A 13,384-nucleotide genomic window follows, 5' to 3' on the forward strand; every position below is an offset into this window, starting at 1 on the left:
TGCCCATATTTACATTCTAGTTAGTATCATTCTAGTTTTGTCCTGTCACCTACATTTATTTTCGGTATATTGATTTTTTTAGTAGTCAGCTTGAAAAAGATGATTTCAGCTTTTTCTAAGATTATCGTCATTTCTTTGTTTTGCAATTGATTTCATTCAACTCAAGGCAGTACTGAGAGTTTGATAGGAAGTTTTTTCCAAAATGTCCAGTTATGACATTCGCGATCTTTTTCAGATTAGAACCATGAATTATTTGAGGGCTATTGATAACCTTGTCAGCTTTTTCAGACTATCAGGTTTTTGACCTCCTTATTTATTTTGGATTTTTTAACGTTACCAAACGTTTTCAATAATATAAATTTTGCTGCATTTTGTTTCTCTTGTTGACAGTGGTTTAAGTTTCACCAATTTTTAGAGCGGACCTGGAAAGGTAGTGAGTTAATGTCTTTATACAAAAGTTAGTGGCTTCCGTTGCAATTACGGTTTTGTTATTGAAGTTCTGACGCTTCGAGTCGCTTCAGGAATTCTTCGGGCTATGTTTTTAAGATCTGTTCACGCTTTTTCATGATTTCTGAAGTCAAATTAGAGTAGTGATTTGGTCACGCCGAAACAGGAAGTGGAGCGAAAAAGCGAGTGGTTTGGCGGCGTGAATTTTTTTGCTCCAAATTTAAAGTAGAGTGAGAAAACGGTGTTTGAACAAAAATTCGCTTTCTCGCTAGTGGTTTTTTGTTCACATGCGGCAATTTGACTTTGATGTTTACTGTTTTTTCGTTTTTTTTTGGATCGGATTTTTTTCTAAATTGTTTTACCGATCCATTCATAGTCCGTTCTTGGTCTAGTTTTCTGTTTAGTCAATGAAAATTCTTTGAATTGTTCGTCAGGACTTGTCCTGCTATGTTTTTAATTCGTCGTCTCCATCCATGATTCTTGCGACCTGACTTCTTGGAATTGACTTCAATTTCAGTGACTTCTACTGCTTTGCAGTTATAATTTGTGTGCGTGACGTCATTTGTTCCGCTTTTAGGTCTATTGCGTGATTTACTCACTCAAAAAATGACTTCTGAACTCTCTTAATGAACTTTAGTCAAATTTCTATGCCCTAATTCTTGATTATTATAGCATCTATCGCGGCTATTTTCCGGCAATATGCCGGTTATGTCTTGTTAATTGCACTCGAATGAGAAGCTGTCATTCGAGAGCAATTTTTCCAGCGCTAGTCTTTTAATGTCTAATAGCTGCCGTCAGCCCATCAAATACCTATTATTTAGGCGCTTTTAAGTCGCTTTACCGTTTGATCAAGTTTTTGGTTTTACATGAGTCCCGGTTTTCACGTTTGACTCTTGACTTACCTCACTCGCTGTTTCAACTGAATGATTTTTAATTCTTTACCATTGAACTACGCAATCTGATAGCTTTATCCTACCTTTTTGAATCGCGGTTTCATTTTTAACTTTTGATCACGTATACTTAAATAAATGGTGTTGTTTCTTCCCATTGGTGGTTGACTAGGTGGTAAGTTAAGCTTTAGATCGAGTGAATTTGAGTCTTCCGGCTGTTTTTTAATTCGCTTTGCCATTGGAGCACGTTTTCGTTCCTCCTTAAATCACGAATTTAACGTTTGTTTCCTAACTTACCTCATTCACTGTTTCAACTAAATGGATTTTAAATTCTTCCTTTTTTGAATTACGCAATGTAGTGAATGCATTCAGTGTCAAAGGAGCAAAATCAAAAGAAACGGGATAAATTGATAAAGCCGCCGTCAGCCTCCCAATGTCTATTATTTAGGCGCATCCCTTTTTATATTTGGTTTACTATTTGATCACGTTTTTAGATAAGTCACGATTTTGACATCTGACTTACCTCACTCACTGTTTCAACTGAGTGGATTTTAATTTCTTCTACGTACTGAATTACGTAAAGTAGTGAATTCAAATTTCTCCAGATTCTATGTTAAAGGGCCACTAAAAACTTTTCGAAGCTCGTGCGTAGGTTATGTTCATTTTTAACTGCATCTTTTATGGGATAGCTTCAAGAATTTCAGCATTGCTAATGTATTCCTTTTTCTCTAAATTGGTGGGACTGTGCCTCGCGTTGACATTTCTCAGCTGATCGGCTAGTCAAGTCCAGTATGTTTCTGTTTTTTATTCAATTCTTTGGAACGTATTTGAGGACTTGTCCTGCTTTGTTTTTTTTTTTAATTTAATGTCAAGTTTTTTCTGACGACCACATGAGGTCACAATTTCTTCAGATGCGGCTTTTTTATTCATTCGTGCTTGCAATTTGAACTGAATGGCCTGCGTGATGTAAGTTTTCACTCTTAGTATAGCGATTTTTTTGTTCATTCGTTTGATTGGGCGTGGTCACTCGTGACTTACCTCACTTAATTGAATGTTTTTTAGAGCAGCTAATAAACGCAGCAATAAGTTGAATAGATTATTAATCAATATATAGCATCTCGGCATTTCATTTAGTTAAAGGAAGTTTCTTTTTTGGTCTGTTTCTTTTATCTTTTTGAGACTGTCGATCTAGGAAGCTTTTGCGACTATTTTCTGACAATCTGGCAGCTATTTCATGATCTGTTCAAACATTTCATGATTTCTGAAGCCAATTTAAGTGGCTATTTTGTTCACGCCTATGTTTGAAACCGGAAGTAGAGCGAAAAAGCTAGTGATTTTCCAGCTTGAAAATTTTTGATTTCGAATTTTAAGGTTGATTTTTGATTTCGAATTTTGTTCTGGCTAGTTATCTTTTGTTCCCACGCAGCAATTTGACTTTGATTTTTTTGTTTTATCGGTTTGTCGATCGGATTATTTTTCTTAAGTGGCTTTTCCAATCGAACCATAGTCCAATCCAGGTCTAGTTTCGTGTTTTCTCAATGAAACATCATTGACTAAACAAGAAACTTCGTGTTTAATAAAAGGGGTTTCGTCTAGTCCATGGTAATTAATATTCACCTCTCAACGGTTACTATTTAGGCGCTTGCTTTTTTCGCTTTACCTTTTGTTCACGTTTTTGTTTTACATAAGTCACGGTTTTCACTTTTGACTCTTGACTTACCCCACTCACTGTTTCAACTGATTGATTTTAAATTCCTTCTCTTTGAACTATGCAATGTGATCACTTTATCTTATCGTTTTTAATCGCGGTTTCGTTTTTAACTTTTGATCCTAACTTACCTCATTCAATGTTTCAACTAAATAGATTTTAAATTCTTTCATTCATTGAATTACGCAATGTAATGAATATGGTCAGTGTCAAAAGAGCAAAACCAAAAGAATCGGGATAAATCGATAAAGTCCGGTCATAGTGCATTAGGTATTTTTATCATTTGCCAATAAAGCTGTTTCAAGGCTTCTACGTAGGTAATTGGGTATGTTTAAGTGGTTCATTTATGGCTTACAGGCTTAAAGCTTCAAGAGTTTCAGCTATGATTATAGTTTTGTTAATAGCAGCGAAGCGATAGGGGCTATTATTAGGGAGATCGTGTTTTTTTTATTCGGCGTCCTCATCGATGATTCTTGCGACCATTGACTTTCTCAATTTCGGTGACTTCTACTGCTTCGCAGTTGAAATTTTTGTGCGTGATGTCTTTTTTCTGCTTTTAGGTTAATTGCGTAACTTACCTCACTAATAATGACTTCTGATCTCACTTAGTGAACTAAACTTTTATGAACTTTTTCCAGTTAAAGATCAATAGTTTGCACCTAAGTAGTGCCAAAGGTATATGCCCTAATTCTGGAGTATTAGAGTCACAAGTTTTTGATTTCGGATTTAAATTTTGAAAAAACTCTTTTATGGCTTTTAAAGGACTCATGGTCAATCTGTCTATCTTATTTTTATTAGCCGCGAAGCTATAGCGGCTATTATTGGGGACATCGTGGTTTTTTTTAATTCGTCGTCTCCATCGATGATTCTTACGACCTGACTTCTTGGAATTGACTTCTTGGAACTGACTTCAGTGACTTCTATTGCTTTGCAATTAAAATTTGTGTACGTGACGTCGTTTCTGCTTTTAGGTCAATTGCGTGACTTACCTCACTCAAAAAAATGACTTCTGAACTCACTTATGGAACTTTAATTTTTTATGAAGATTTACTAGTTAATAGTGTGCATCTAAGTAGTGCCAATATTGTATGCCCTAATTTGTGATTATTAGTCGTGAGTTTTTGATTTCGAATATCAATTTTGAAATAGCTCTTTAAGGGTGTTTTCCTTCTAGAACGTATGTGTCAAAAATTGACAGTCCGAAGCTAACCCGAAAAGTCTAGTGGTCTATTGAAGGACTGGTGGTCGATTTGTCTATCTTATTTTTTTTTAGGTGTTTCAATTCATGGAGGGCCACGAGCGTCTGTCGCGGCTATTTTCCGGCAATCTGCCGACTATGTTTTAATTTCTTTCAATTCCATGGAAGGGAACAAACGTCTATCGCGGCTATTTTCCGGAAATCTGCTCGCTATGTTTTAAATTGTTTATTTTCGTTTCTCATATTTTGAGATTGTTTTTCTTTTTTGGCTGGCAGTGTTCAATTGATCTGCTGGTCAAAACAGTAGCTCTAAGTTTTTCTGTTTTTTATTCAATTCCTGTTATTTTTTTATACATGTCCTGTTATTTTTTTTGTTTCGTCAGGATTTTTGTTACGACCATATGACGTCACAATCACTTCAAATCTGGTTTTTGTTCATTCATTCATGAAATTTCAACAGAAATGCGTACGTGAGTCAACCGTGACTTATCCCACTCTCATAAATTACTTCAATCTGAAATTGACTTTTTAATAGCCGCCCTCATCTTCTCAGCCGGCTATTATAGCGCTCCTATTTTTTTGTCGAATAAAAAAATGTTTCGCTTTACTTCATTTCCGCTTTTTCAACATTTTGCGTTATATCTTTTTGACTTCTCTAGGCTAGTTTCTCTCTTCTCTCATTCTGCTAAAAGTGATTTTGAACATCAGTTGCTCAGCAAATGAATTCAAAATGAACAGAGTCAGTATAAAAAATTGAAGTCAGAAATAGAAACGGGATAAACCCATAAAGCCCAATTTTAGATGCCCGTTATTTGAACGTCGTTCCTATAAGTCTTAGTTACCATCTCTAATGCTTATTGGTATTGATAGTAGCCCCTGTAGCCTCTCTCTAAGAAACAGAAGTACGTTATGTTCAACTACGAAATGCCATCAAAATAAATCTGACTTAAAAAATGTTTTTGTACAAAAATCTTTTTTTTTCAATATCTTCCATTCTTTCAATCCCAATCATGCTTATTGGAATCAACGGCGGCCATTTTCCGGCAATCTGCCGTGTATGTTTTTACTTTTATTCAAATTGATAAGGTCAAGTGAGTGCGTTTCACTCTAACTGAAAGTTATTTGTGAGCAACTGATATAAGAAGCAGTAAGTTAAACAGAATCTTAATCAAAATATAAAATCCGCATATAATAAAATGAAGTTTCTTTTTTGGTCTGTTTCTTTACTATATTTTTGATACTGCGGATCTGCGAAGCTATTGCGGTTTTTTCTGGTATTCTGCCAGCTATGTTTTATCTAAGGTTAGCTTAATAATTATATTGTATAGAAATCAGCGGCGATTTTGGCAATTTGGCGGCTAAGTTTTTGCTAGAAATAACTGTTGTTTTTCTGAATTTCGGATTTTTAATTATTTGTCATACCGGAGTAAGGCTCCCCTCCCCTGGACTTTGGTCTGACTTTTTTAAATCGGCAGCTTCCTATGTTCAGGCAGTGGAATACTTCTGTGAATGGAGTCTGTCTCCAAATAACATGACGTTCCAGCGTATCCAGACAGGTATTGTGGATCCTGGGGTTATTGGTGACAAACCCAAGTGGTACTCCCACCAGTTGACCTCTATTGTGTTCCCTGTGTGTGCCGAGGGCTCTTCGCTTGCTGCTGCCCTGTCAGTTCCAGAGGAACAAGAAGACGATTCGGACGCCAATTTGACAGGTTGGTGGTTCGATAACTTTTACGGGGTCAAGATTTAACATTGTGACGTGTCGAGAACAGTGTATTTCTGTTTTTTTTACTAAAAGTTTCTTATAATATCTAGTATATAAAACTTATAATCAATGAATTATTGATGATAGGGTTGAGGTTCGTTGGTTTTAGAGGCGAGGCGTTTTCGTTCTGCGTATAGTAATTTCGCGCATATGTTCATTTTCTGTGAAATTGAAAACAAAATAAAATTGTTTGAAAACAAAATACCTGTAAACAAAATAAAATTGTTTACAATTCGTCCTCAGACGATACCTGCAATCAATTTTTAATTGCTCTCAAACGAAATTTGTAGCAATTATATTAGTCCTGTCGGTCTTTTTTTTATGCGATTTTTCGCTTGACCGATTTTTCGTCTGACGCTTTTGACTTTTCGTCCTCAAAAACGGGATAAACAGGTAGCGCCCAGCGGGCATTAAGTGCTCTTAGAGCCTTTCAGCTCTGTTTCACAGCTCAAACTGTTTTGGAGACTTATACTTATGGTGTGAAGGGCGGTTCTTAGAGGTTGAGAGCCCCCCCCCCCTATTATCTCCACCCCCACCGCGCTGTTGCCCCCCATCAGCCCCCGGTGCACCCCCCCCCCCCTCCCGTGCCCCGTGGCTAGCTACTGACGAAGCCAACCGCTCGTCGGTCGTTTGAGAGCAATTCGCCCGACGCTAGTCGGTTATGTTTTTATAGTTGTTCGGAGGTTTAGTGATTCTTTTGCTAGTTTCTCGAAGTTTTTGATTCTAGACGAGAGCGCTGACGAAGAAGCAGTTTCCACGCATGTCAGCACTTCGATCAGTGGAGGAGCCGGTGGAGGTTTAAATCCAAACTCCGCTGGAACCACATCAGTTGGGATGGGTGGTAACCATCACCACCAGACGTTGCATTCTTCTGCTGATGTAAATTCTCTCAAATCCTCATCTTCTTACTCGTCTCTGACAGAGTTCGTGTGTGACATGAGAAGTGCAGACATTAATGGAGATTGTATTCCTCCCACACCATCTTCTAACGGTGAGTATAGCTAAAAAAAAAGGAACACAGTATTTCTCCTAATATCTGTAAATGTTTCAATCATAGTAAAATTTACAGAGATAGGCAGTGTAGAATATTGATAATTACAAACATAGAAAACTAATAATTTATAATAACTAAAATATCGACCGAATAGAGAAGTCACTTGTATTGGCGGGGAGAGACGACAGTAACATAAATTCAATACTAAACAGAAAGAAATTTAATTGAACTTCAATTGTTTCCAAGTAATTGAACCATGTTGGGTTTTCTTCGGGTCCTTCTTGTATTCATTAAGAAAAAACTGCTTATTAATTGCTCTCAAACGAAGTTTGTAGCAATTATATTAGTCCTGTCGGTCTTTTTTTATGCGATTTTTCGCTTGACCGATTTTTCGTCTGACGCTTTTGACTTTTCGTCCTCAATAACGGGATAAACAGGTAGCGCCCAGCGGGCATTAGGTGCTCTTAGAGCTTTTCAGCTCTGTCTCAGCTCAAACTGTTTTTGAGACTTATACTTATACTTATGGTGTGAAGGGCGGTTCTTAGAGGAGACACCCCACTGTTGACCCCCCCCGCCTATTGCCCCACCCCCCACCACGCTGTTGCCCCCACCCACTGTTGCCCACCCCTCCCCATCAGACCCCCGGTGTACACCCCCACCCCTCCCGTGGCTAGCTACTGACGAACAACCGCTTGCTAAAAACGCAAATTTTTACTATTTTGCAATTTTTTTTAAAGCTTTTTGAAAGTTTTTGACATTTTTTGATTTTTATCAGCCCTAGGTGTCAAAGAACCTCTCCTAGGGTTCGATCAGAGGTTACTGCATTGTTTCTGGTTGTAATGGAATGGTTTCAACATTTTAATATTACGAATTTTAGCAATTTTTTGACAAAACGTGCAATTTTTTCAAATTTTTTGACATTTTTTTTCCTTTTCAGGTCTTTCCAGACCCAGGGGCCAGGAAACATCCTAAGGGGTTCGAAATTAAGTTACTGAAAAATTTTTAATGGCAAAGGAATAGTTTTTCAATTTTTTAATGTTACAAATTTTTTTTAGCTTTTTAGCAATTTTTTTAAAATTTTTTCAAAATTTTTTTAAAATTTTTTGTAGTTTTTTAGAGTTTATCAGCCTCAAGAGCCAAGGAACCTCCTCTAGGGTTTGAAAATAGGTCACTGAATAGTTTCTAGAGTAAATGGAATGTCTTGCAAGATTTTAACGTCACAAATTTTGGCATATTTTTGATATTTTTTGCCTTTTTTTTCAATTTTTTGACATTTATAGTCATTAATCAGATTTTTTGAGCCTCAAGGGTCAGAAAACCTCCGATAGGGTTTGATAATAAGGTACTGGAAATTTTTTGTTGGCCATGGATTATTTTTGAACTTTTTAATATAACAACTTTTGGCAATTTTTTTAAACAAAGGTTGCAATTTTTTGTCTTTCGTTAGGTTTCTCTGGCCTCAAGAGACACGGAATTTCCTCTAGGGTTTGATAATATTTTATTGCATAGTTTATAGATGTAATGGAATGTTCTTCAAGATTTAATATCATTAATTTATAATTTAATTTTTATTTTAATATATTAATCCTTTTTGTCCTTTATGCAATTTATTCTCTTGGTCGATTTTTCGTCTGACCCATATGACTTTCGTCTTTTGAAACGGGATAAAGAGGTAGTGCCCTGATCTGTGCCCTGAACTGGTCACTAAACCGTGGCTAGTTGTTGACGAAGCCAACCGCTCGCCGTTCGTTTGAGAGCAATTCGCCCGACGTTAGTGGGTTATGTTATATATTTCTTCTTTGCAAGACTGTATGACATTGACAAATAATTTCCTGGGAAAGAATTGTGCTGCAGAATACCTCTCTTAATAATATTTTTTCATGCAAATTGCATTTTGAAATTGTCTGTGTAAAAGTTTTTTGAGTTCGCTCGTGTATATAAAAACTTGCTGTTGGTAATTTCAATGCTGAGCTTGAAGGCAGGCTTCTTTTTATTCATGATGCTATGACAGTAAGTGGCAGCCCTGTAATCGAAAAGCAGCGAAATAGGTAGTATACCAAGGTTCATTTTAAGATCTGAGGATGAGTCAAGTTTTTGTCTGTTAAAACAAGCTTTGATGGCCCAATTCAACTGCTTCTCTAGTTTGTTACGAGATTTTGATTGATAGTTGCAAGTGATACATAAGAATATTGAACATGCCTGAGAAAAGAGTTCAAAATAATTTTATACAGTGGGAATTATGTTCCTGAGTTCATATATGCATTTAATACCCTGGGCTATTTTTGACAAAAGAATTTTTACTTGTTTTTGATATCTGAGGTCTTTGTCAATATAAACACCGAGTTATCTGATTTCCGCTTTCGAACTTTTCAATTTGTCTCCAACTTTTAATGCAGTTTCGTCTAGAGGATTAGAGCTAACAAAAATTATAACTCTGTCTTTTCCGGATTGATCTTGAAGTGAGGTCATTTAAAAATTTGTATACATTTTTCTATGGCCTTCTCAAGCTCGTCTTTGCATTTGAGAACTTCATCATGAGAGCTTAGTAGGACTGTGTCATCTGCGTATTGTAGTGTTTCACAAAAAATCGCTGAGGTCGTTGACATATAGATTGAACAACAGAGGACCTAAGACTGTTCCTTGCGGAACTCCTTGAGCCACTTCTGATTTAACATTATTGATTATGACTCTTTGTGTTCTGTTTGAAAGATAGCTGGTAATCAGATTTTGAGCTATCGATGAGGTATCGAAAATCCAAGAATGGAGAGCTTTTGAGTCATGAGCTCGTGATTAATGGAGTCAAAAGCTTTTGTTAGATCTAAAAATGCTGCTGCAGTAATTTCTCATTTTTGTTGCATCGTATTTTTTCATTTAATTAAACGAGCACATCTGTTGTAGAAAATTTCTTTTCTGAAATCAAACTGTTTTAGAAAGCGGGGCATTCTTATGAAAATATTCATCAATTTGTTGTTTAATAAGAGATTCAAAAACTTTTGCTAATGCTGGTGTTAACGAAATTGGTCGATAGTTTAGATGATCATCAAGGTCATCTTTTTTCAAAAAAAGTGAAGTGATGTCGGCTCTTTTGATTTCTGCAGGGAATGTTTCTGTTTTTATAAATTCATTCATTAGAACACAACTAGGCTCAGCTATTTCACTAGCTGCGTCTCGCAATGCCCATGAGGGAATGGTAGAAAGACCCAATGGTTTGAATTTTCCAAGAGCAAGAAGCGTTTTAAGACATTCAAACTTAGTAACAAATCTAAAAGAAAAGGTGTTGTTTCGCCTCATCATAGGCAGGTCTACAGTATGGTTCCTACCTTCAAAAATTTGCTCCTAATTCTCCTAATTTATTGAATTTTAAATTAAGTAAGTTGGCTATTTTAGTTTTTTCTGTAATAATTTCTTTGAAAGAGTTTTTTAAAGAGTATACCGTAGATGTCGTTTTCACAGAGTTTCTTGCTTCATTGATCAAATTCCATTTCTTGCGCTCTGAAATTGAGCTTTCAATTAACTGATTATGAAATTTCTCAAACTTTTTCATAGCCAGCGCACACTTCGGCTTTCAGTTTGAAAAACTCGTGGAAAGATTCTGAATTGAGGTATTGCTCTCTAAGCAGACTATTTTACGTGTTTTTTTGAATTGAACCGATTGGCACGGGAAGACTGATTTAATTGTTTCTTATAAAAATTGTTTTGATTGGCACATGATGGAGTATTTGCTGTTAAGTTTTCGCTCGATTGACCGTAGCATTTCACTTGGAACTGTAGAGCTGTAAAATGTTTCCGAGTTTAATTGTTTGATAGAATGTTTCAAATCTTTTGGGCTGTAATTCGTTTTATCATGAATTTGTTCTTTAATTGCTGTTCTTGCTAAGTTTTGTGGCAATAATAATCAATTGAGCAAAATGATCTGTTTGTATTGGTGAGTCAAAAATTTCACTATAAAGAAGGGGATCGTTTCCATCAGTAATAATGTATTTTTAAGTGGGTTTGATTCATCCTTAATTCTAGTTGCTTGATGCTTTTTAGTCATATTTATATCATACGGTTGAATGATCGTTTCTAAATTCTGCTTTTCTTTGTTTTCCAAATAATTGATATTATAGTTTCCCATCATTATTATTGTTTTGTTCTTAGTAATTGCTCCATCAATTGATCTAGCAGACTGCTCGAGGAATTTTTCGTAAAGAAGCTTTTTTGGATTGTAAGAAATGTTTATTAGGTAAGTTTTTTAAATCTTTGAGCAAGTGATTTCGACCCACAGAGTATCAAAAAGAGTATTTTGAAAGCTAGATCAACGCGAAGTTTGGGGTTAAGTTTCCTAGGAACAATTAAAAATACACCTCCCCCTTTTTAACTCACTCGATCATTGCGAAAAACAAGACAGTTTGCGTTGTTCGGGTTTACCAAATCAGTGTCAATCTTTGTGTCTATCCATGTTTGATAGACCATAGATGCAATTAGCGCCAACATCATTCATTAGGTTTTTTTTAAACTGAAGTTGTTTTGTTATGCTCCGTAGACGTACATTTAAATGAAGAAATTTTAAATTGTCAGAATAAGTTTGGCAATCAAGAAATATGTCTTTCATCGATTTAATCGGCCCAGGGTTGGTCTCAATATCTCCGGACCTCAAAAGTAATAGCCAGATACTATTAATGTATAACCAGAAAAATAAGTTAATTAAGACAAAGAAAATCCTAGTGATATTAAAGCTTGCTTCTTGCTCTTGGGACTTGGTCTCCGACCAAATTCGAGTAGGAATTGCTATTGAGTTAAGTGACGTGGGAAAAGAGCAAGTCACTTGATAACTCAACAACATTATTCCTAAAATTATTTAACATATCTTGTTAGAAAACATTAAGCTTATCAAACAGTGTGGACCCAATTCATTCAGTACAACAGAAAATTACAATTGATTCGGCATTTTCTAAATTTATCATTACTAATATGTTTGGTAACGGTAATAATTATTCAAGTTAAAATTAGGGTTTGCACTTGTATTAGGCCAGCACTGCTCTTGGAATTTTTGAGTTTTTATTCATTTTAAGCTCGGTTTGGTGAATTTATTAGTTTCACAAATGCCAGTAGATGTTTGAAGTAAAAACATTAGATGATTTTTAAGGAAAGGAATGCCATGATTGAAATTCAAATGTACGTTGTCATGATAGAGAAATTTATAATGGTTGACCTTTGGGTTGAAGGAGGGAATTGATCGTTTTATTTCATTCATCTTGAGCAACACAAAATTTTCACCAAGAGATTCCAATCTTTCAAATGCATCATTAATTTCATCAATTAATTTTTTTTGATCTATTGTAGTCGGTTTCTTTAAACGGTTTTACCTCCATGACTACAAACACATCAGGCTGGAATTTATTTTTACAGGCATCAATAAGGTTGAACATGTCATCTAAAATCTCATTGCTGCTTTTTTTGTAATTTTGAAACAGTATTTGTTCCGTCTTGAAGAATTAAAGTTTTGAGTTTTTTTTTTGCATTCATATTTTTTCACAACTTTTATTTTCTCTTTAGTGGTTGACCCACGGTAGGCATGGATAGCTGTGTCCAGTGGTATTGTTGCATCACTTTCTAGTTTAACAATGATGCTGCTAACCAGAACCAAATTTGATTGTTCTTGTTTGATGGGATTAAATAAAAATCTGACTTTCTCTGAAATAACCTGTTTTTTTCGAGATTTTGATTAATGGTTGGTTGTGCTCCTACCTTTAGTAGATAACTGTTCCAATGTTTTGTCCTGCAGTTGTCGCTGATAAGTAACGAGCACATTTTCAATAAATTTTTCTTTTTTTGTAATCTTTGATGTAAGTCAAGATATAATTTCTAGGAAGTTTCTTTTTTAAGTTGAACCCATTCAGTTAGGGATAGTAATGAAGGATCAGTTTGTTCATTTAAACTGAAATGCTCCTGGCTTTCTAGTTGAATATTATTAGAAGTTGTCATAGACATTGCAATTTCTGTATTTTTTGAATGAAAAAGGTCAAGTTTATTTTTGCTGTGTTTGCATAAGTGCAAAATCGATCAATGTTTCAAAAGAAGAAAGGTCAACTGTACTGTTTGAAAGTTATTCGCTTGTCTGATTTGAAAGTTATTCGCTTGTCTGAGAGTTATTCGCCTGTCTGAATTACAATTAACACTGCCAAAATACCCAATGCTATAATACGCACTAAAATGAACGTGATTTCTTTTGATATTTTGATGTTTACGTTAAATTGGCCGATTGCAAATTAGCAGTAATTACACCCATCTTTTGTCATAGGCAACCTTTGTTTCACCGGTTAAATTGACCTGACATTCGGTGGTGATATTTTTGTCAAGTCACAGGTGCAGATGAATCATGACCGTGAGATTACATTAA

General features: G+C 35.5%; 2 protein-coding genes across 9 annotated transcripts in view; one reads left to right on the forward strand and one right to left on the reverse strand.

Moving 5' to 3' along the window:
• The window catches only part of LOC142336181 (uncharacterized), a 545,590-nt gene that overhangs the window by 438,510 nt on the left and 93,696 nt on the right, over window positions 1-13,384 (reverse strand). The gene's annotated exons all lie outside the window — the stretch shown is intronic.
• LOC142336180 (MAP kinase-activating death domain protein-like) overlaps window positions 1-13,384 on the forward strand; it is a 178,553-nt gene that overhangs the window by 51,857 nt on the left and 113,312 nt on the right. For all 8 annotated transcript variants that reach the window (XM_075384803.1, XM_075384810.1, XM_075384806.1 and 5 more), the window contains exons 11-12: window positions 5,733-5,955; window positions 6,736-6,999. In XM_075384803.1, coding sequence (XP_075240918.1) covers window positions 5,733-5,955; window positions 6,736-6,999 — 487 coding nt within the window. The remainder of the gene's footprint in view (window positions 1-5,732; window positions 5,956-6,735; window positions 7,000-13,384) is intronic.

The sequence above is a fragment of the Convolutriloba macropyga genome, chromosome 3 (genome assembly GCF_964194025.1).
Source record: "Convolutriloba macropyga chromosome 3, txConMacr16.3, whole genome shotgun sequence".
NCBI lineage: Eukaryota > Metazoa > Xenacoelomorpha > Acoela > Convolutidae > Convolutriloba > Convolutriloba macropyga.